Here is a 21,346-nt window from a genome sequence, read left to right as displayed (position 1 = left end):
GTAACTACTTGACCCCTGGGTCCTTCCCTGAGAAGCATCTAGAGGTTGCCCCTGTGGGTAATGGGAAGATGAGGGGCCCAGCGTACCCTATCCAGCCGGCTCTCATCCATCGACTTAGAGTACTCCTTGAGCTTGTACTCCTCTCGCTCGATGTGGGCACTCTCGATGTCAGCTGACAGGTGAGGCATGTTAGAGACCCAGGCCACTGTCCGCTCAGAGGCTGGCATTGTGGGGTTCAGTGTGGATGGTGCCTGAGAATGCTGGGATGGGGCAAGGTGGAAGTGAAGAGAGAGGAAAGGTGGGAAAAGGTAGGGTGCATTTAGGAGAGAGCACTGCTAAAGAAGGTGACCATTCCCATCTCATTCCCCTGCTCTAGTCTCAATCTCCTTGTGAATGCTATTTAATTACATATCATGTCTCCCCTCTGGAGAGGTGAGCTTCATGAGGGCAGGGTGTGTGTGGCACTCAGTGTCAAACCCACAGTGCCTAGAACAGGACATGGCACCTAGCAGGGACTCTGTATACAATTTCTTTAATGAATGAGAGGATGTGAGAAAAGTATGATTTCAGATGCCAGACTCTATTCTGCCCCCACTTCCACAAAGCCATTTCCTTCCACCCTCCCTGTTCCTCACCCATCCGTCCTTCTTCCCACCCTCACGTACCTGCTTGGTGATGGAGGGCTTGAGCCCCCCACCCCCTCCGCCACCGCTGCCCCCGCTGCCCCCAATGCTGCCCTCTTTGCTGAGGCTTTGTTGCCGTGGACGGGCAGGGCCATAACTTGGCTCCGGTGACTGCAACAGATTCCCACTGGATGGCCGGGGTTTCTGGGCAGCGCTGACTGTCAACTGCTGAGACTTGCCCCTCTGCAATGGAGGCGGTTGGCCTCCGCCACCCCCACCACTGCCCCCACCGCTGCTCCCACCTCCGGGCCCTGAGGGGGCAGGCCTCTGGGGACCAATGGTAATCTGGGGAGGGGACAGCATGTGCTGCAGGTTGTCCTGGAGTGAGAGCTGCCGACGGGTGAAGTCAGTGCCAGAGGGTCCAAACTCATCACTGTAGCTGTGGCTGTGAAGGATGGAAGCAGCGGGGGGCTTGGGGACCCCTGAGGAGAGGTCCTCGCTCTTGCTATAGCCATGGAACGGGGCAAAGGTGTCCCCGGGGGGCTCTCCACCTCGGTGGTGGTGATGATGGTGATGGTGGTGATGGGAGGAAGGTGGACCATGACCACCACCCCCTCCGTGACCCCCTGGGGGGCCTGGCCCATCAGCAGCCATGTGGAAGAGAGGGTTCTGGAAGGAGAGAGGGATGCGCAGTTGCTGGGCAGGGACACCGTCCGTGGTGACACCCATCTGGCTGAGACGCATGCCAGCCGCTGTAATGGACGAGCCACTCCCCTGGGAGAGGCGTCCAGCAGGCGCAGGCCGCAGCCCCAAGGCCGCGGTCAGGGAAGCCTGGCTCGAGTGCAGCAGGTCCCCAACAGCCGCCAGGTTGGATACACTGCTGCTGTTGAGGCGACCACCGGGCCCATCACCCTGCAAATCCAGCATGGAGACACTCTTGTTGACGCTCAGCATCTTTTGCTCCGGCTCCGTGATATCTGAGCTGCTTGTGCAGTATGCTGGCGAGGAACGGGCCAGGGGTGGACGGCTCACATAGAACAGGTCTTTACCCCCACCAGGGGGTGGTGGGGGTGGCTTTTCCTTGGTTGGGGAAGGGAGGCGAGCCATGTCCATAGAGCTGCGGGAAGGGAAAGGGGCAGAGGAACAGGAGGTGAGGCCGACGCTGCCGGCAATCGAGCCTGCTGTGGTCTGGCACAGGCCTTGGGGTGAGGAGTGGGACCCGCAGGGAAGGGTGGAGAGCTGGTGGTGGCAGCTCTAGAGAGGGCTGGAAGGGAGCACGGGAGGTGACACGTGGGAAGGAGGAAGGAAAGGCCCCTCTGGGAAGGGAGCAAGGCCTTGAGGAGGGAAGGTGTGGGCACCGAGAAGAGGGATGAGGGGTGGGTCTGGGCAAGTATGGAGGAAATGAGGGTGCATGGAAGAGAAGAGGAGAGGAGAGTGAAGGCCACTGGAGGGGGAGGGGGAGCAGACAGGAGAGGAGAGGGGGCCGGGGGGAGGGGAGAGCCCCTCACCTGTTGAGGCCTCGAGCCATGAAGGACTGAAGGTCGATGGAGCTGGAGAGAGATGGGAAGAGGGGCAAGCACAGACAGAGAAGGAGGTGGGTGGAAGGTGTGGACGCATGGAAGGAGAGGTGGGAATGGTGGAATGGGGATGGCATTGTGGAGGGAGACTAGGCTGGAGGAACAAGTGGGGCGGTCAGCAGAACAAGCAGCAGTTGAGGCCACTGCATTGGAACAGATGTTGGGGCTTAGGAGGTCCTGCTAGGGTGTGTATGCTACTTCTCAATTGCTGGATTGAGGCCTGTTCAGTTCTGGTGGGTGGCTGGGCCAGTGCTTATTTACCAACTAGTACAACTAGTTCAACGTTTTGTTACCACATGGCTGACCCCACGTGGCTGGCTGAACCTCAGCTCTGGGACAGGCACAGAGGCAGAGGGACTGAGAGGAACCCCAGGCTCATAGCAAGCTGGAGCCGGAGGAGCCTCCGCACTCTTCCTGGGGCTCTGAGATTCTTGCTCTCTCTGGCCCTAATGGGCTCTCAGACTAACCGCTGACTCTACCTGTCTCCTTACCATTTTCTCTGAGAGCCTGCCTCTTTTTCCTTCCTCTCAAGCCCTAGAGAGATGCACGGGGGCCCAGGGAAGCGTATCCGGAAGAGAAAAGTAGAGGCCCTTAGGGCACAGGTGCGGGGAGCCCCAGGTACTCACCTGTTGAGGTCCCGCATCATGTAGCCCTGCATCTCTGCTGATGGGCCCCGCAGCACCACAGGCTGGGGCCGAGGCCGCTCACTCTGACGACTTGGCTGCCTTTGGATGTTGGGGTTCCTCAGAGCTGTGCTGATGTCGTTGAGGAGCCGGGGCAGTGGGCCCAGCTTCAGGAGGGCTTCCTGGAAGGGTGAGGCTGTTACCTGAGGGCTGAGCGCCCAGCTCGAAGAGAGCGCCAGAGGGAGTGGAGGAAGGGTGTCCAAGCTGGGGGAGCAGTGGAGACACATTTTGGGGACAGGGAGGAGAGAAAGCACTGTGCAGGGAGTGGTCTCTCAGGCCATGGGAGCCTCTGGAGACATCTGGGGAAGGGGCAGGGGGGCATCTGCTGACCTTACTGAGCTGGGGCAGCACCTCCCAGAGTAGGGCGTGGAGTGTGGAGAGCTCTCGGCCCAAGTCGATGTAACCTTCAAAGCTACTGCTGTTAGTTAGCGTGTCTAGGTTGGAGATCTCGTACAGGAACTGCTGCATGGAACCCCACTCCAGCTCCAGAAACTCATTCATGAAGCCCAGAAAGTCCTCTTTTGAGGTAAACCTGGCCAAGGCATCCAGAAGGTAGAGGTGTTACGCACACGCGCGCGCACAGGCCTCACACCCGCCTGTCTCAGGGTCTCTGGGGACTTGGGAGACCCTTCCTGCCACCTCCATCCCCACCCTACCCCCACCTGAGGCTTCCCTCACTTTGAAAAGTTGGCCAGGTTTTGGATGACCTTGGCGATGAGGGTTAGGGTTCGTGAGGTCTGCTCATCTGGGTACTCCTGCATAAGCCCAAAGAGACTGGGCGACATAATGGCTGGGCAGAGGAAGCGCAAGAAGAGCGAGGCGCTGATTAGCCTGTCAGCGATGTCCTCCCGGCCCCGCTCTGCGCAGCGCAGTCGCCAAGATGCAAACACCTCCTTCAGCTCCCTCGGGAACACGCTGAGGGGAAGGGAGGGGGAGACAGAGAGAGAGAGAAAGAAAGAGAGAGACCAGGACTGAGCCCCAGAGACCCTCAGCTTCCAGGGAACATGCTGAGGGGGGTGGTAGGAGGTGAGGGTGTGGAAACAGAGTGGGGGAGAGACAGGGAGGGGGGGTCTGCAGCAGGAAGACGGGAGGCTACTGGAAGAAGAGGCCTATGGCAGAGGGAACAGACAGATCAGGGAGAGAGAAATGGAGGGGGAGAGAAGGTGAGGGGAGAGAGACATGCAGGGGAGAGACGGAGGATGTATGAGAGAGACAAGGAGAGGAGGAGAAGAAAAACAGACACCAGGGAGAGACAGAGATGGGAGAGAGATGGAGGGTCACTTGAGGTACAGGGAGCTCGGACCCCCCAACTCTTCTGGATTCCAGGGCAATGGGGATGGAGGTGCCCCTGCGTGACCCCCACTCCCTGCAGTGGCTCAGAGCTCACTCCCCCACCTCCCTGTTCCACTTGAGTGTCCCACTGACACCTTAAACTCTGACTCCGGTAGTGTAAAGCAGAGCTCACCATCGCCCCCACACTGGCTCCTCCTCCTGACTTCCCCAGTTCTGCCAATGAGGCCACAGGTCTCAAACACCAGCCTCCTGGCCTCTTGAGTCATCCCTGACTCCCCACAGACAAGCTCCCTTCTTCCCAGGCAGTTGACAGCTCCAGCTGATCCTTTCCTCAGAGAGGCCTTCACAGTGGGCCCCTTTCTCCCTTCCCTGTCTCCGTCCTGATCCACACCTCATCCATCAACCATTACCTCCAAATAGCCTGGACTTTGCTCCCTCTACTCCAGTCATGCCCCACGCTCCACACCACTCTTCTCAATCATGATACTTCTTGGCACAAGCACCACTAATGGCATTCCATGACCTACCGATGAACTCCATCTCCTTAGCCTGGCAGCTGAGAACTTCCAGATTCTAAGTTCAACCCCCTGTCCGGACCTCTTCTCCTGCACTCTCCATTATGAGCTACATGCTCCATTAAACCTGAGCTAACTGCTGGCCCCCCGAAAGCTCCCAGGCCCCTTACCTTCACACACATGCCCATCCCATAGCTTTCTCCTAAAATGGCTTCTTTGTCCACCATATCCACTTATCAGAACCCCACCCAGTCTTCAAAGCCCAGCCCCGGGGAACATCTCCTCCGTGAAGCCTTCCCTGTTTATCTCAATCAAAGCTTGGCCTCCTCTGATCTTATGTTGCCTGGGGGAACCCTCACTTGGTGCTTAACACACACTAAAGTGTTCTGTGGCTTTCTGTGTATCCACTCTGACCCTATCCATTCTGGGCGAGGCCCTCTAAGGGAAGGGGCCAGGCCTCATTCCTCTCTGTCTGCTCTACAGCCCCCAGCACACCGCTTTGCCCATGACCAGTACTCAGTCCTTTTTGCGGATGGACAGATGAATGAACAGATGAACACATGACCCGGGCCCCAGCCCCCACCCAGCGTTCCCAGTCTCACCAGTGAGAGTTGACCACCTTGCACAGGGCCAACTCACAGCACATCCGCAGGTTGGCCTGGTGCTCTGCCAGGCTGGACGCTGTGCACTTGATGGGGTCCACCTCACAATTCTCCTCGGACTCATACAGAGCACGGATGAATTCCCCTGGGGTGGGGGACACAACAGAGGGTGGTCACACTTGTCAAGGGCAGGGATGGGGGCTGCCTGGGTTGGGGAATCCCAGGATCCCAAGGTTGGAGGCTGGAGTCCGGGGACTCTAGGCTTAGAAGCATCAAGCTGAGGAAGGGTGACTTGGGGTCTGGAGTAGCCAAGTTTAGGGTTGGGATGTGCATCTGGTAGGTTTGGGAAGAAGACCTGAGAGTGGGCCATACCAATGGCATCCTTGAGGTATTTCTGACCAATCAGTCTCATGTACTCTTCTATGGCTTTAGTGGCGAGTGTGTTCTCGCGGAATATGAGGTGCTCCCGTTCCATGAACCGGTCCACCTCAGACATGGCCATGTCTGAAAGGAAGTCCTGAGGCCCGGAAAAATCCAAGGATCAGCCTCTGTATAACCTAAGCTCATTCTGAAGACAGAAGTGCCCTATCCCTACTATCCATCCCCTGCCCCAAGCAAGTGCCCACTCCCAGGCCACCTATTCCTAAGGGCACAGCACTCACCTTGGCCTTGCCCGTACTCTGAAGAATATGAACCAGTGCACTGGCAACCTCCTCCTTGCCCTTGACATTCAGGGCGGGCTCCAGGACTGCGCATAGCATCCGATAATGGTTGGTGACATACTCTGCAAACTCCTTATACAGCTCCATGGGCAGGATACTCATCGTCTGGTAACGCGCTTTCAGCCGCACAGCTGGGCAGCCTCCTTTGCCCTTGCCCCCTGAGCCGCTTCCCGAGCCCCCACCCCCTCCTGAGCCCCCCATACCCCCAGAGCCCCCGCTGCCTGTCGGTAGGGTGACGGGGTACCACTGCTCTGTGAAGTGGCGCCCAGCTAGAGTGGCCACGGGCACAGTCACCAGGCCAACATAGCCCGCCTTGTCCTTCTTGCGCTTTTTATCTGAGTCACGGTACAGATGTAGCCGCAGGGCACGGACAGCCGGCAGGTTGTTAAACTCGAAGTGCTCGCCCCAGAAGACGGTGTCCCCTGAGGCTGAGCGGGGCTTGGAGGTGGTGCGTGCATACAGCATGTCATCCAGGCAGAGCTCGCAGTAGTACCGCTTCTTGGGGGGCAGCTCCCGAGCCTCTATGATCCACAGCTTCAACACGTTGTCCACCCGGCGGCTGTTGTCCTGGGGTGGTGGGGTGGGAATGGCAGGTAAAGGGGAAGGGAGAGGAGACAGAGACACCAGAGAGAGACAGTTGGAAAACGAGACAGAGCCTCTAAGACAGCAATCATAAGGCTGAGAAGATGTGTACCGCGTAGAATAGTGTACCCTTCTCCAAAATTCATGTCCACTCGGAACCTATGAATGTGACCTTCACTGACAAAAGGGTCCTTGCTGATCTACTCATGTTAAAATGTGTTCATTCTGGATTAGAGTGGGCCCTAAATCCAATGCCTCATATCTATATGCAGAGGGAGATTTAGACACCGGACACACACAGAGGCAGAAATTGGACCCATGCAGCTATAAGTCAAGGAGCTATCAAGAGGCAAGGAAGAAAAAAATGACCCAAAAAACCCCCAAAAAAGAGGCAGGGAAGGATTCTTCCTAGAGCTTCAGAGGGAGCAAGGTTCTGCCAACACATTGATTTGGGACTTTTGGTCTTCTAAATCTTGGAAGAATAAAATTCTTTCATTGTAAGTGATCTTGTTTATAGTAATTTGTTACAGCAGCCCTAGAAAACTAATATAGATGGTAGCTCATACATCAGACAATAGAATCGGCACTGGGAAAAATTTCAAAAGCTAGAAGAATAAACCAAAGGTAATAAGGTGGAATTTAAAGAGCAGAATTGGGGGGTCCTCCCCAAAGACAACCAGAGATTGATTGCAAAAACAAAAAAGCGAGTTGTAAAAATACAGGATGGGTGAGGCTATATGCAGAGTTCGTGTGCAAGGGCTTGGGGCATACAGTGGACCACAAGGTCCTGGTGAAGCTCAGGATGCTGCTGAGTGAAGAGAGCAGGTGTTCCGACTCTGCATGGGTCAAACAGCATCCAGCCTCTTGGGTCTAGTTATAGACAACGAAAAACAAGGCATCCCCCAGAGAAGGGTCACCAGGGCTGTGAGCTTACTGTACCCTGGGATCCAAGAAGAGCTGGTGGAACCGGAAGCATTTCTCCTAGGAAATAGAAGCCTTGGGAAGAATGCAGACTCAGAATTTCTGAGCCAGAGGGACTTTAGAGATCATCTAATTCCCACATAAACCCAATTCCCACATACACCCCATTCCCACCAGCTTTATGGAGAGGAAATTAAGGTCTGGAAGCTTGGCTAACTGACAACGGGAAGAGTCTCATGGAGATGCGGCAAGCAGGGGCACGGCATCCGGCTGTCAGGGTGCTGGTGGGGCACCGCTGCCTACATAGAAGACAGATCAACACTCTAGGTCTGTGACTTCTACAGTAGAGAAACAGACCATGAGGCAGAAAAAAATGGTAAAGGAAGTGGGCAGTTCAGAAAAGTGGGGGTCACCTCCTGGTCATCCAGGTCCCCTCCTCCCCAGGCCTCCCTTCCCTTTGGCTCACCTTGCCCCCTAGGCCCCCAGCTTCCCCTGTGGCTTGACCTTTGCCTTGCCCATGCTGTCTTTGTCTCCTTTACTCCCGATACCTTGTTGGGTTTTACTGCCCGCTGTAGATTCTCGATCCATTTGTCCCTTTCGGCCGCAGAACGACAGGCAAAACATTTTGTTCCTGAAGACGTTGTTACCTAGAGAGAGGTGGGGGTTGAGATGGGGCTCTGGAGGGGAGGTGACTCCTAAGCACCTGAGACACCCCCCATCACCATGTCTTCCCCTCCCTGGCCTACCCTCCTCTCTCCCAGGCCTAGAGGTTTTCTATTTCCTCATCATCCCCACCTGTGCCACTTTCTCCAGGTCTCTGTGCCCTCATCCTCCATCACTCCTGCCCTCCCCAGCCCACTAGACCCAGTACCTCAAAACAGAATTCCTGGCCCAGGATAGAGCTATGCACTGGCTTGATAATGGAATCTTCATCCAAGTTGAGCTCCAAGGCCTCGGCCGCACTGCTAGGGCTCAGCAAGGACTCATGCGAGTGTGACTCCTTGAAGCTCTGCATCAGCCGGGCCCTGGCGGGGAAGGGTCAGGCCACAGGGTCAGGGCCTCACTCTTCTTACACACTCAGGGGCCAGCTCTAGGATGGAGACCTGGGGAAAGAGCCCCGTGAATCCCCTTCCCCCACGGGGACACAGATGAAAAGAACATTGGCCTATCCTTAAGGAAGGACAGGAGGAAAGTGAGAGAAGTCAGGATGCTTTAAGAGACCCCTACCCCCAATTCACACCTGAGGGGGTACTGGGGACACCTGGAAATATCTCAACCCCAAAATGATCCATGAGACAAAAAAAAAAAAAAAAAGAACAGGTGAGCCTGGGACACTTCCAGGTAGGACTTCTAGCTGAAACCAGAGTCTCAATATAAAGGAAAAAAAGTGGAACTCAAGAACCAGAAGTACAAAGAAGATGTCTCTTTGGGCCTGGCACACAGCTAGCATCTAAGAAACATTTAGTGATTCCAAAAAGAATGCATGAAGAGGACAAGGTTGAGCAAAATCAGCAGAAAGAGGGAAAGTAAGTTACAAGAAATAGGAGAAAGCTATGGGCAGAGAAGTGAGAAGGAAGAACTAGGAAATGGGGCCTGGGGAAGAGGAGGAGGTAGGGCAGGAGGGAGCAGGTGGAGGCAAAGCCACGTGCAGAAAGACGGGATGGGAGAAGATGAGGAGGAGCAGGTGGAAAGATGGGCATGGGAACGGGGGTGGGGGGGGCAGAAACTGCCCTCCCCCCCACAGCAGAAGGTACAGAGGGCTGAGGGACGGAGGACATGGGCCACACAATACAGAGGGATGGGATAGTGAGCGGCTGGGAGATGGCTAGGGGAGGAAGAGTGGAGAGCAGTGGGAAAGCGGGAGGGGGAGCTCGGGTGTGGGAGCCTCCATGAAGCTATTTATAGCAGCCCCGTCATCTTGGGCTCCTTTGCCGTCAGCGAGACGCTCCCCCAGCCCCCCACCCCCCACCCCCGCCCCCGCGGCCAGGAATACCATGCCCTCACCCCACACCCCCCCCCCCCACCAGGCTCAAATCCAGCTCTGGTGACATGGGAGGGGGGTAGGGGAAGGTGTGACTCACCTATCCCAACCTTCCTACCTGCCCAATCCTGGGGGCGGGCAGACATGGGGGAAAAGGAAGGACAGGGTTCTCCCTGGGGAGTGACTGGGTGAGGGAGAAACCCAAAGAGGACCCAAGAAGCAGACAACAGAAGCAATATCAGATCTCCTGCACCGCTGGCCTAGGCCTTGGAGACAGTACTCTCTGACAGTACCCTCCCGAATTCTCTGAGGGCTTCTTCCTCATTCTCTAGTCTGTGATTAACCCTAGAGCTTCCCCTGGCCATTCTATCAACCTGTACACTTGTGCCAGCCTCCCCTTCCCTCCTCCATTAGCACCTGCCAGCCTCATCCCCACTTCAACCTGCTGCCATTCCCTCACACCCTGCTCCCTAGCTCACAGTGCTCCCTCTCCTATCAACCCACTGCCCCCTTCTCTGGATCTCTTCAATGTTCCTCCTGGGCTCCACTACTTCTCTGTCCAGTAGAGCTCCCTGAATCCTGGGCTGGAACCCATCCTTCTGTTGTCTGGAAGAGGCCCTCCTTGGCCTCACCTTCATTCCCCATCCTGCCTCTCTGCTTGTCCTCTCCCTGCACCCTGCCCCTCTCCTGCTACTGCCTCTTCTCCATTCTGTCTCCTGCCCCAAAACATCCCTCATCCAATCTGAGGCCTTTGCTCTCTGAGCCCGGACAAGCCCCTGCCCTCCAGTCTCACCCAAGAGCCCCTGTACTGTATCCAACTCATCCACCCCGGCTCTAATCCCTGTACCTGTCATGGTCAGCACTTCGGAAGCGAGGCAGGATCTGGCGAAAGCTGCTGGTCCGGTCAAGTTTGGGTTGTGACTTCGTGCGTTTGATGGAGCTTTTTAACCTCCGGCTCAGGAAGCCTTGCTGGGGTGGGGGTGAAATGGGGATAGGGGTGGGTTGGGGAAAGGTCAGTTCTACGTACTCCCCCCTCAGCTGGTAAAGAGTCCCTGGATGAAAGTGGGAGGGGGTGAAGGGGAGTCTCTAGAGGTGAGGAAACGGAGATGGGAGACCTGCTACCAATTTGTCTTCCTTTGCTCCCAAAGGGTACAAGCTGTGTGTGCGCGCGCGCACGCGCGCACGCGCGCGCGCGCGCGCGCGCGCGCACACACACACACACACACACACCAGCCTGGAGAAGGTGGGAGGGCTGGTCTGAAAAGCAGGGGGACAGAGCCAAGGAGGGGGAAACCAAAGAGATGGGAAGAGGCAAGTGCGCGCACTCTCACTCTCTCTCCCTGCAGCCCCCTTTCTTAGAACGCTGGGCTCCAGCTGGGGCTGGAGGGGAGGGGGCGCAGCTGGGCCACATCTGGCAAGCGCCTTCACTCACCGAGGGCCGGAAGGGCGCAGCGGGGGCGGCCTCCATGCTGTACTGCTTCCCCCCTGGGACGCTCTTCCTCCTCGAGCGACCCAAGTGGTATTCTGGAGGGGGGCAAAGAGCCAGAAGGGAGGTTGGCAGGGGTCGCTGTCAGCCCAGGTGACCACCACTGACCCCAACCCATTCGCCCACCTCCCTCTACCCCTCAGCTCCAGCCTCACCTACCCCCCGGAAAGCAGCAGGAAGAGCAGCGTCGGCTGAGAGGCTGGCGGCGGGAAGGAGGGGGTAAAGAACCCGAGCCGGAGCCCCCCGAAGGGGATGGGGTGGGAGGCCTTAGGCCCATGACTGGGACTGGCAGTCAGCAGAAGGGCATGGCTGAGGGGGTCAGTAAAACCTCAGTGGTAAAAGGACACTAAAGATCCACACAAGCTAGGTCCTTGGTGCCCACCCCCCCAGGAAGGGGCTAGCTGGGGGGGAGAGTGGGTTAAAAGTCATTGACCTGAGGCAGGCTTTCCCCTCCCCTCAGCTGGGCACATCTTCCACCAGCTCCCCCATCCTGGAACCCCTGTCCATCTGGAGGGCCAGGGCTGCCTCCCATGACCCCCTCCCTGGTCTGGAGGGGGGAAGTCTTAGAAAGGACCTGTGAGGAGTGGCAGGGGAAGAAGCCTGGGGACAGGAAATTCAGGGAAGGGGCAGATGGGGGGAGGGGGAAGAAGGGGCCGGTCCACGTGCACTGCAGTGGCAGGGCCTCAGAAGGGAAGGGGGGTTGGGAGGAAAAGAAAGGAATGCAGGGGAGTGGGGGAGTGGGCAGAGAGTGGGGGGGTGAGCAGTGGAGGTTCAGGGGACTCCCAAGTAAGGGTGGGGAGAGGAAGAGGAGGAGGGGAGGAGAATGCGGATGAAGCTCAGCCTGCCAGGAGTATGGAGGGGTGGCAGCTCGAGGAGGCAAGCTGAAGCTCTGCTGCCAGGGAATTTAGAGGGGCCAAGGGGCTAGAGGAGAATGAAAGTGGGGGCATGCCAAGCTCCGGCTCTAGCTCCAGAATGGCTGCCCAGGCCTGGGCTCCCCCCTCAGCCCCACAGTCACCACTGCAGCCAATGGGGGGGCAGGTGCTGCATCAGGGGCGGGGCTACCATCTCCAAGGCAACAAGAAGCTACAGGCTGGGGGGGGGGGGGCGGGGACCGGAAGAGCTGCCTGTTAACTCTCTAGGTTCCAGAACTAGGCAGGACCACAGCTACATTTTCACTGTCTACTTCCAGAATTGCAAATCACCAGCAACTTGCCCTAGAATCAGTCTCCAGCTTCCCTTTGCCTCTAAAGCCCAGGTGTTAGAAGGTCCGCACACAATAATGTGGGCCCCATGACGCAGGAACCCTTGCAACCCTTGGGAACAGTGTGTAGAGAGCACAGAAACACACACTGAACTGTGGGGGTACGTGTATATAACCACAATACAAAAAAATAGAGATCTAGGTGCTTATGAGACATACAGACAACTGTGAGCAGGGGAGTGCCACAGATCCACATTCTGAGACCTTGAGGCCCACATACCCCCACGGGATATGCTTAGACATATGTGAACACTGCAACAGGGGAGTACACATTTGGACCCAGACACCTGCTGGTGTGGACATGTGGCCCCAGTCCCTTGGGCAATCATGTGGGCAGCACATTACAGAAATGGACACCTAACCCTCACACACACACACACACACACACACACACGCACGACAAGCCAGTTTAATCTCTAAGCTACATGTTTGAATATACCATGATCCCAATCACAGCAAGGTATCCTGGTACCCCAAAAGCACAAACATTCTTCATTCACATGAAAAGTATGACCATATCCACTCCATCACGATCCCTTCTTCTCCCCCAGCCCTTCTCTGACTCTGACGCCTGCACCCATGATTGCTCTCCCAAGAAGGAAAAAATGAGTAAATGCATCAATTACCCTTCTAGGACACACTAAACAATGCATCTAAGGGGTTAGCAAGTCTTTTTCTTAGTTTCTGCCTTTCTCAGGTATGGCTGCCTCACCCCCATTCCAAAGAACCAAACTCAGCCACTTCTCATATGCAAGCTCCCCTAATAAGGGCACAGAGACAAACTTCAAATCCACTAAAATTTTGCTTTGGAACTAAAGAATGGACAGAAAGAGAACAAATTTGCTAACTGGTTTACTTGGTTCTTGGAAGTAACATAACCTTACATGTTACCAGGAACTAAGATCCAGGAGCTCACACATAAGTCACAGGTACATGGAGGCCACATACACATATGGTTACAAAGACTTTCACTAGCACGGGAAAGAAAGTAGAGGATGACAGAAACACAGGACATTCTGTTATTGATGCTGCATTCAGTGACATGTACAGAAACACAGCACAAACCCATGTATACATACAAGCAAACCTGGTAAGTTTACACTGTGATCCTATCCCTGCACAATGTATACACACATGCACACACATAACAGCCACCTACACACACCCGTAACACAGGCATTGTGCACACACCCACACATGTACACACCCTGTGTACACACACAATTGCACTCTCACACACACAGCAAGGGCTTGGACTCCCACCTCTCCAACCTGTCTAATCTTGCCATCACCCACAGAAATCTCCCCCTGCCCTCCAATCCGCCAAATCCCTAACCTTTCCTTCAGCCTTTCTTCCTTGTCATACCCAGCTGGCAGCTCTTGAGGAGAGCCAAGGAGGGAGGCTGCCAGAGCAGGATGAGGAACAGAGTTGGACAGAGCAGAGAAACAGGGGGGTGGGGGGACAAAACTCTGTGCTGAGGACAGGAAACTCTAATGTCAGTCCCTGTGGTGACAGGCCTCACCGTGAGCCAGCCTCTATGCCTGAGTGGCCATCCCTCATCCAGCTAAGCCTGATCTTATACAATCTACACCAGCCAGTGCCCTCTCATTTTGCCCCTTTTCTTCTCTCAAGAGATAGCTTATGAACAGGCCTTTCTGCTCTCCCCACGCCACCTCCCCAGCTCCCAGACCCCTTCTCTCTCCATTTCCATCCAGTTCCCCATCTTAAGCTCTCTTCTCCTCAATCTGGCTTAAATATCTCCTACATTCCCATTCTCCAGCTAGTCCTTCTATCCTAGCCAAGCCTCCCTCATTCCTCGTCACCTCCTTTCTCCCCACTTTTCTACTTTCTCCCTGCTCCTTTCCTTTTCAGCTTTTCTTCCCCCTCTCCCAGACAGATGAGGGGCTCACACCTGCCCAGCCCAAAGGTGTTCCACACATAGTAGGATTCCAAGAAACCCACTCACACACATTCACTCCCTTCCCCCACTCGCACACCACCCACATCCAGACACGCCCTGGACACCCGTGCTGGGATTGACACAGATACCCAGGCCAATGATGGAACACATGCAAAGACACACAGCTGCCACCAGGGACAGAGAAAAATCCTGTTCATGCAGCCACACATCCCTACACACAGGAGACTGACTGGAGATGAGCCCTAGGCAGGGACATGCAAGCTCAGGGTCAGAGGTGACATGTATCAGTATGGCCAGTGGCCCGCCCAGCAGCCTCCTCGGCAGGCATCAGACAGAGGCACGATGAAACAGGACAAGCTTGCACACGGCTGACTGCACATGTGTGCATATGAGGAACTGGGCCCCGGGTACACATGGCATTGACACACGGGGGACAGGAGCATGGACACGAACACATACACCGACACACGGGCTGCCGTCTCCACCACAGGGCTCCGAGACCACCCCACACCGGCCTCCCCCGCGTGCTCGAGACCCCGGCCCCCCCGAGGCCGGTCCCCGACCCCCCACCTCCGCTGTCCCCCTCCAGTTACCATAACTCCCCCCACTCGGAAGATGCAGCGAGAACATGCGGAGGGAGCAGCTGCCGCCGCCGCCGCCGCCGCCGCGGCTCCCCCCCCTCCCCGCGCCCACGCACACGCGCGCCCCCGCCCCCACGCGCGCTCCTCGTCCGCCCGGCCCCGCCCTTACCTCGCACCGCCCCCTGGGGGGGGTCGGGGGTGTCCCCGGTGGGGGAGGGGCCCCGCCCCTGCGCGGGGGAGGGGCGGGGTGCGGCGGGAGAGGGGGCGGCGCGGCCCGGCTCGCGCCGCCCGGCGCGTTGGGGGCGGCGGCGGGGCCCGGGGCGGCCCGGACGGCCGCGCGGTGACGGCCGCGGGAACGGCTCCCTCCGCCGCCGCTCCCGCCGCTGCCGCCGTTGCCCGGGCCCCGCCGCCGTTGCTAGGAGACCGCTGCTGCCGTGGCCGCCTCTGTCACGAGCCCCGTCGCCCGGAGACAGCGCGAGAGAGACGCGGGAGGGGGGCGAGGGGACCCCCAAAACCAACCGGGTCTCCCACCATCCCCTCCCGAGCAGGACCCCCCACCAAAACAGCGGAGGGAACTAGGGGCGGCGGCTCCACCCAGCAGAGGAGGAGCCCTGGATTCCAATGCCCCTCAAAGGTCCGGCGACCTCTCCTGGGCTCCAGCGTCCACAGCCTCAGCACACACCTTCGCGGACCCAGGCCCCCAAGCCCCCAAAGATCCCTCTGTCCCCTGCATAGCCTCCATGCCCTTTACACGTTCTATGTCCCCCTGAAAACCCCCAATGTTCACCAGCCATCAGCCAGCCGTCAACTCTTTCACCAAGCCCTCCCCCCAACTATGTTTACTCCAGGACCCTCCTCCAACCCCTATTGAACCCCCAACACAGCAACCTCCACACACCATCCCCAACTCCGGACACATATGGGTGCCCCCACCCAAAACACACAGGAGACCCATAGAGACCCCAGACCCTTGAGGACTCAGGATAAGGAGAAAGATGGGGATTAGTGGGCAGAGTGGTATCAACCACCTGATAACATGATAAACATGCTCCATGAGCATGTGACAATTCTGGCCTGGACACACAGGTAGGCACATGTGCACACACACAAATCTTTCCCAGACATGGACATGACTCACACACACACACACACACACACACACACAGATGTGACAGACATCACACGCATTCTCTGTACACACCACTACCACCACCACCACCACCACCACCCTGGTTTTGCTTCACAGAAATGTGCTATCTGCACACCCCCATGGTCAGAGGTTTCCATGACAATGACACACATCCCTGCCCACCCACCCACCCACCCAAGGTCCCAGAGCTGGCCCCCAAGGGCAATGAGACCTGGGCCTATCAGAAGAGGGCTATATATAGGGAGCTAAGGCCACTGGATCTCTTGGAGGAAGAGAAACTGGGATACTGGATTCCTGAGGGGAGGGGTTGCTGGTGGAAGAAAGGGGTCACCAGGGGTTGGGGGAATAGAGGAACTGGATCCCTAGTCCTGGAAGGGAAATGCAGTGGTAAATGGCAGTGACAAGGGGGTTTCTGGGGGCCGAGGGCATCTCTCTGCACCTTGGCTGCAGATCTCTGTTCTCTGCCTTCATCTCTCCTCACTGTTCCCATGGAAACCTTTTAAGCGAACTTCTCAGGAAGACAAAAATCTTTTTTTAAATGACTAAAGAGGGGGGTAGAAGGGGGGGCAGAAAGAGGGAGGGAGGGGAAGAGACAGATGGAGAGAGGGAGAGAGTTGGAGAGACAGACTGAGCAGATAGCTCCACAGACAGACAGAAAGGAGATGATGGGGGGTCTGATGAAGTTCCACCGGGACCAGGAGGGGTCCGAAAGAGGAAATCAGGAGGGGTGGGGAAAATAAGAGAAATTGGGGAGGAAAGAGAAGGGGGGCGGAACAGGACTGCAGAAAATAGAAGCAGCTGAAGAGAAGAGGGAAAAGGGGGCAAGAAAAGAAGGAGGGCCCACAGGCCAGAAGGTCTGGCTGGAAGAGGAATTGGGAGCGTGGGGGTTGGGCAAAGGTCTGAGGGGGAGGGGAAGGGCAGGAACTAGGTCATTCTCTCCACGATCCCAGACCAAGGGCTGGGAGGGGCAGGGGCAGGAACGCTGGGACGGGAAGCTAAAGATCTAAGGAGACTATTTTTATAAGTACCGGGAAAACAGGCAAACTTCACTGCTGGAGAGGAAAAGGGGAGCGAAACAGAGCAAAGACCACTGGGGCCTCTCACCCACAACCCCGGTCCCGCTCCAGATCCCCGAAGAGGGCGCCTTCTCCTTCCAGGCTCCCACTCGCGGGATGAGAGACTGTGTCGTCGTCTCCTCCTCCTCCTCCTCCTCCTCCTCCTCCTCCCACCCCTAGACAGCTCTCTTTTTCCCGACCCCCACCCCTCCCCTGCAGCCCCGTCCACCTCCAGCCCTGTCCCCGCGACTGTCCAGGGCACGAGAGCCTGCTCGGCCGCCGTACCATGCTCGCCGTGGGGCCGCCCCTCCACTGGCACGGAGACCGTGCGTCTCAGCAGTTTGTTGCGACTGGACTCGCTCCTCCGGTCCCGGATCAGAAGGGGGTGTATCTACGGGATGCGGGGGTGTGTCAGACCTCACCGGCCCCGGCCGGCCTTCGCCTCTCCCTTTCCCACCGAGAAATGGGAACCTCCCTTTCCTCTCCCCCCGGGCCTGCCCACCTTTGGCCCCGGCCCCTGCACACACTCCAAGTGTCTCGGGATGAGTCGGTTTCTTTCTCCCCACTCTCTCCCAGTCTCTCTCCCTCGTTTCCCTCCCGTCCCACCCTCCTCTTTCCTCCATTTCTTTTGAAAACCCCTCCGGGAAATTCTCCCGAAGCCGACTCAGCTATGCCCGCAACCCCGGGGGAGTCTGCTACTCTGGTAATCCCCTTTCCCCTTGACCTTCAGTTCCTCCATTGTCCCCGCTTCTCTCCCAACCTCCCACCTCCCTCACCACCTTCCCTCCCTCCGTGCCTGTCATGGGGGTAGCAGAAGCTGCATTTATAATCAGGATCTACAGCTTGTCTCCCTCCCACGGCCCGGCTTTCGGCCAGACTGGGACCCAACCTCCCCGCTCCCCTCAGAGGGCCCGGTCACCTCCCCCCACCCTTCATCTCCTTCCCTTGCCCCCCACTCAACCACAGTCACTTGCCTCCTTCTCTTGAGCCATTCCCTCTCCCTGAGCCTCATCCCCAGTTCCAATCCTCCAATCTTCTCCAGCTGGACAAGAACCACCCCACCTTGCTAGCCCCTAGCCCCAGATCCACAGCCTACCCACTTCCAGCCCCGTGTGGTTCTACACACTGCTCACCTCCCCATCCACCCCCACCATTCCCACTCAGACCTGTGCCCAGCTCTCATTCCTTCATTACCCCACCCTCATCCTTACAACAATCCCCACTCTTATTGGTTCCAGTTCCCCCAGTTCATCCTACAGACTCCAACCTTTGGTCAAGACCTACAACCACTAGTGAATCACTCAAATGCCCCTCAATGCCTAAAACTTGGGACTTTTGAACCACCTCTGCCTTTAAAGTCATCATGTCCTCCCCTAGACACCTGGATTTCACTCTGTGACCTGGAAGCTCTAACCAGCCTCTCTACACTCTCCTTTGGCTCTCAGGTGCCTCCAAACCCTGGTTAACCCCAACTCTGATTCTAGCCCTGCCTCACCACACCCTCCCCAACAGGATCAGAAGCACATCTCTCATGACCTCACCTGTCTCCAAGGCTACCTATCACTCTCTAAAGCAGGTTACCCAAATCACCCCCACTCCCTGAATCTGGGCATCTACCTTTCATATCTGTACCCTCTGTTTCCTCTGATGAGTCCTCTGCTGCTGACCCAGTGCCCAATTGGAACCCCCCCGCCACCCCCCCCACCCCCCACCCCCACTCTAACAGCTCTGCATGGGCCCCAGCTCCCACACTCTGACTAGTCCCTGCCAACTTCCACTTGAAGTTCTTCAGAAAATGTCCCCTACTTCCAGTTCCCCTCATTCCCCAGGCACCTCTTCCCTTATATCCCCCACCCCCCATTGATGTGCCTGGTGAAAGCCCAACTGGTCTCTCTAAACCCTGACCTCAGGTACCTTCCCAGGCTTCACCACCATTCACACCAAGATCCAGAATGCTATCATTTCTCCCAGTACCCTCTGACCCCCTCTCAGTCCCAGTTTCCCTCAGTCCCCACTCCTCCCATGATAGAGGCAGGCCTGGGAGTGGTGAGTGATGGGTCTTGCTGGGGTGGGGGGAGAACAGGAGAGGGTTCTTGAGGACCACTCAGGAAGTGGTCCCTCCAAAGCAATGCCCATTTTGCCACCCCTTCCCCAAGGCCTTGTTTCTATTTCCTGTCCTAACCTATCCCACAATCTGGGCAGAGCTACAACAGGAGCCACCCCCAAGTCTTCAGAACCACATCTCCTCCCCAACACTGCACATGGCCCTGAAAGATCCCCTGGCCAAGGTGAGAGAATGCCCGCACTTTTGCACACCCCAATCCAAATCTCAATCTCAGTGGCCATCCTCCTCAGACCGCTTGCAAATGTTTCTCTTTTTGCCTTCTCTGTGTCTCTCACCCCTTCGCTAATGAAACCTTTCCTTATCTTTCTCTCTACATTCTCCATGCTACCCAGAGGTCTTTCCCCAGCCTTCCCACTCTGCTCACCTCATCCTCATCCAGCATGAGAAGCTGGTTCCCCGAGATGATGCAGAACCGTGGGTTCCAACCAGGACGATCATATGGGGAATGAACGTATTGGGTTCGATGCATAGGGGGTCCCCGAACATCTAGGGGACAGAGACACACAGAAACGGTAAGGGAGGTTCTATGCACTTAGGAGACAGAGGCCCAAAATGGCAAGAAAAGAGTCCACAAAGTGGGAGTAGGAGACCCCACCCGCCCTGAGATCACAGATGGGGGGGAAGCACATGGTAACTTATTTTAAGGGAACAGAAGATAAGCCTGTATGTCTGGGGGGAAGGAGAGGAGGGGAAATCACATCACAGGGGGCTCTGCAGACTTGAGGAAAGAAATACAGAGGGGTGCTCCAGGAGGGGAATTATATCATGACACAGAGGGTACACATTCAGAGGCAGAGAAAGATAGTCAAGATCTCCATCCATGTCCAAAAAATGAAAAGATTGAGGGTACAGCAGAACTGGCAGAAGAAAAGCACACACAGATGGTGGTGGCAGGGGACAGGGAAGAGGGAGGGCATCTAGACAACTGCAGAAGATAAGGACTTGGAGGGAAGGTGGCTCCCCCAGCTGTAAAACTGAGTGGAAAAAGCTACACAGCTGTGAGAAAGAAGGATGGGGTAGGGGTGTAGGAATATTTGGTCTTGAAATTCTGAGAGCTAAACATCTGGAAAAGAGAGGAAGGGAGGGAGATGACCTGTTCAGAGTCAGAGACAGGAGAGGGCCTCTTCTGCCTCCCCTCTATTCTCAGCTCTTTCCTCCCCTAGCCCAACCCTGCTCAACCTCTAGGGAAAGTTCTGGTTCTTCTGATGGTAGGGGAAGGATAGGTCTTGTCAACATCTGGCTATAGGGGGGCACGGCTAGAGAGTGAGGAGGTAGGAAATATGCCTTTGTTTGAAGGAACAGAGACTGAATCAATCTCTTCTCTCACTCCATGCCCAGAGATCAGAGATTCTATACTGCCCCCTCTCTTCACTTAGTCTCCATAGACAGGATGAAAGCCAACTCCACAGGTGAGGAACCTCTCCAAGGCACAGTGAGGAGCTTGAGGAAAAAAGGGGAAGGAAGAAAGGAAGATCCAGGCCTGGGATGGAGAGGGGGCCTCCAAAAGCTCAAGCTGGGGATGCAGACAAACTTCTAGAAAAGAACAGTAGACCAAGCGTTGCCCATGCTCAGAGGTGCCCCCAGGGGCATCTTACCCAATTTAGCTGTTCTTCCCAATCCCCTATCCCTGCAAACTGTCTCTCTTTTAAATCCCAATGCCACACACCATCACAGGGAACAACAGGCCTTATGGAAGTGAGAAGGAAATCAAATTGGTGACATTAAAGGGATAGAAAATGGGTCTAAGGGATCCCTGGGTGGCGCAGCGGTTTAGTGCCTGCCTTTGGCCCAGGGCGCGATCCTGGAGACCCGGGATCAAATTCCACGTCGGGCTCCCGGTGCACGGAGCCTGCTTCTCCCTCTGCCTATGTCTCTACCTCTCTCTCTCTCTGTGACTATCATAAATTAAAAAAAAAAAATGGGTTTAAGGTATCAGAGTGAGAAACAATTTAGAGGAAGAAGAATCAAATTCTGTCACCTTTACAAGATAATCATGAGTACAGTGCAGGAAAATAACTTGGCCCTTAAACTTCACTGTAACTGAATACGTTGAACAGGAAACTTTTTGAAAAGTCTAGCCCCTTTCTGTCTACAAACGTGTTCTTCAAATTTACCCAAACTGCAAATAAGAGTCAGAGATGAACCCCTAGCATACAATCTTCAGAAACCCCAACACTTTGAGACTTTCACCATCTTAGAGCCATCTCAGAGATTCCATCTGATACCCGCCAGATACAGAGATCACCAGTCCCTGGGCTCTGAGACTG

General features: G+C 56.2%; 1 protein-coding gene across 12 annotated transcripts in view; it reads right to left on the bottom strand.

Annotated features, from left to right (window-relative positions):
- SYNGAP1 (synaptic Ras GTPase activating protein 1) overlaps nucleotides 1–21,346 on the bottom strand; it is a 33,602-nt gene that overhangs the window by 8,536 nt on the left and 3,720 nt on the right. For 6 of the 12 annotated variants that reach the window (XR_003124617.3, XR_003124616.3, XM_049091997.1 and 3 more), the window contains exons 2-16: nucleotides 19,444–19,565; nucleotides 17,240–17,345; nucleotides 10,932–11,023; nucleotides 10,347–10,468; nucleotides 8,390–8,543; nucleotides 8,067–8,165; nucleotides 5,956–6,582; nucleotides 5,666–5,810; nucleotides 5,294–5,438; nucleotides 3,562–3,798; nucleotides 3,214–3,415; nucleotides 2,827–3,005; nucleotides 2,132–2,173; nucleotides 666–1,740; nucleotides 87–260 (exon numbers count right to left, since the gene is read on the bottom strand). Coding sequence is in view for 10 of the 12 variants with exons in the window: in XM_049091997.1 (XP_048947954.1) it covers nucleotides 87–260; nucleotides 666–1,740; nucleotides 2,132–2,173; nucleotides 2,827–3,005; nucleotides 3,214–3,415; nucleotides 3,562–3,798; nucleotides 5,294–5,438; nucleotides 5,666–5,810; nucleotides 5,956–6,582; nucleotides 8,067–8,165; nucleotides 8,390–8,543; nucleotides 10,347–10,468; nucleotides 10,932–11,023; nucleotides 17,240–17,345; nucleotides 19,444–19,565 (3,521 nt within the window). In the remaining 2 variants the exon portion in view is untranslated. Of the gene's footprint in view, nucleotides 1–86; nucleotides 261–665; nucleotides 1,741–2,131; nucleotides 2,174–2,826; nucleotides 3,006–3,213; nucleotides 3,416–3,561; nucleotides 3,799–5,293; nucleotides 5,439–5,665; nucleotides 5,811–5,955; nucleotides 6,583–8,066; nucleotides 8,166–8,389; nucleotides 8,544–10,346; nucleotides 10,469–10,931; nucleotides 11,024–11,144; nucleotides 11,965–14,761; nucleotides 14,845–14,918; nucleotides 14,982–17,003; nucleotides 17,123–17,239; nucleotides 17,346–19,443; nucleotides 19,566–21,346 lie in introns of those variants that run through there. The other 6 variants (XM_049091998.1, XM_049091999.1, XM_049092003.1 and 3 more) reach the window with 5 other exon arrangements.

The sequence above is a fragment of the Canis lupus genome, chromosome 12 (assembly GCF_003254725.2).
Source record: "Canis lupus dingo isolate Sandy chromosome 12, ASM325472v2, whole genome shotgun sequence".
NCBI classification, from domain to species: Eukaryota; Metazoa; Chordata; class Mammalia; order Carnivora; family Canidae; genus Canis; species Canis lupus.
This window is presented reverse-complemented; position numbering and strand designations above follow the sequence as displayed.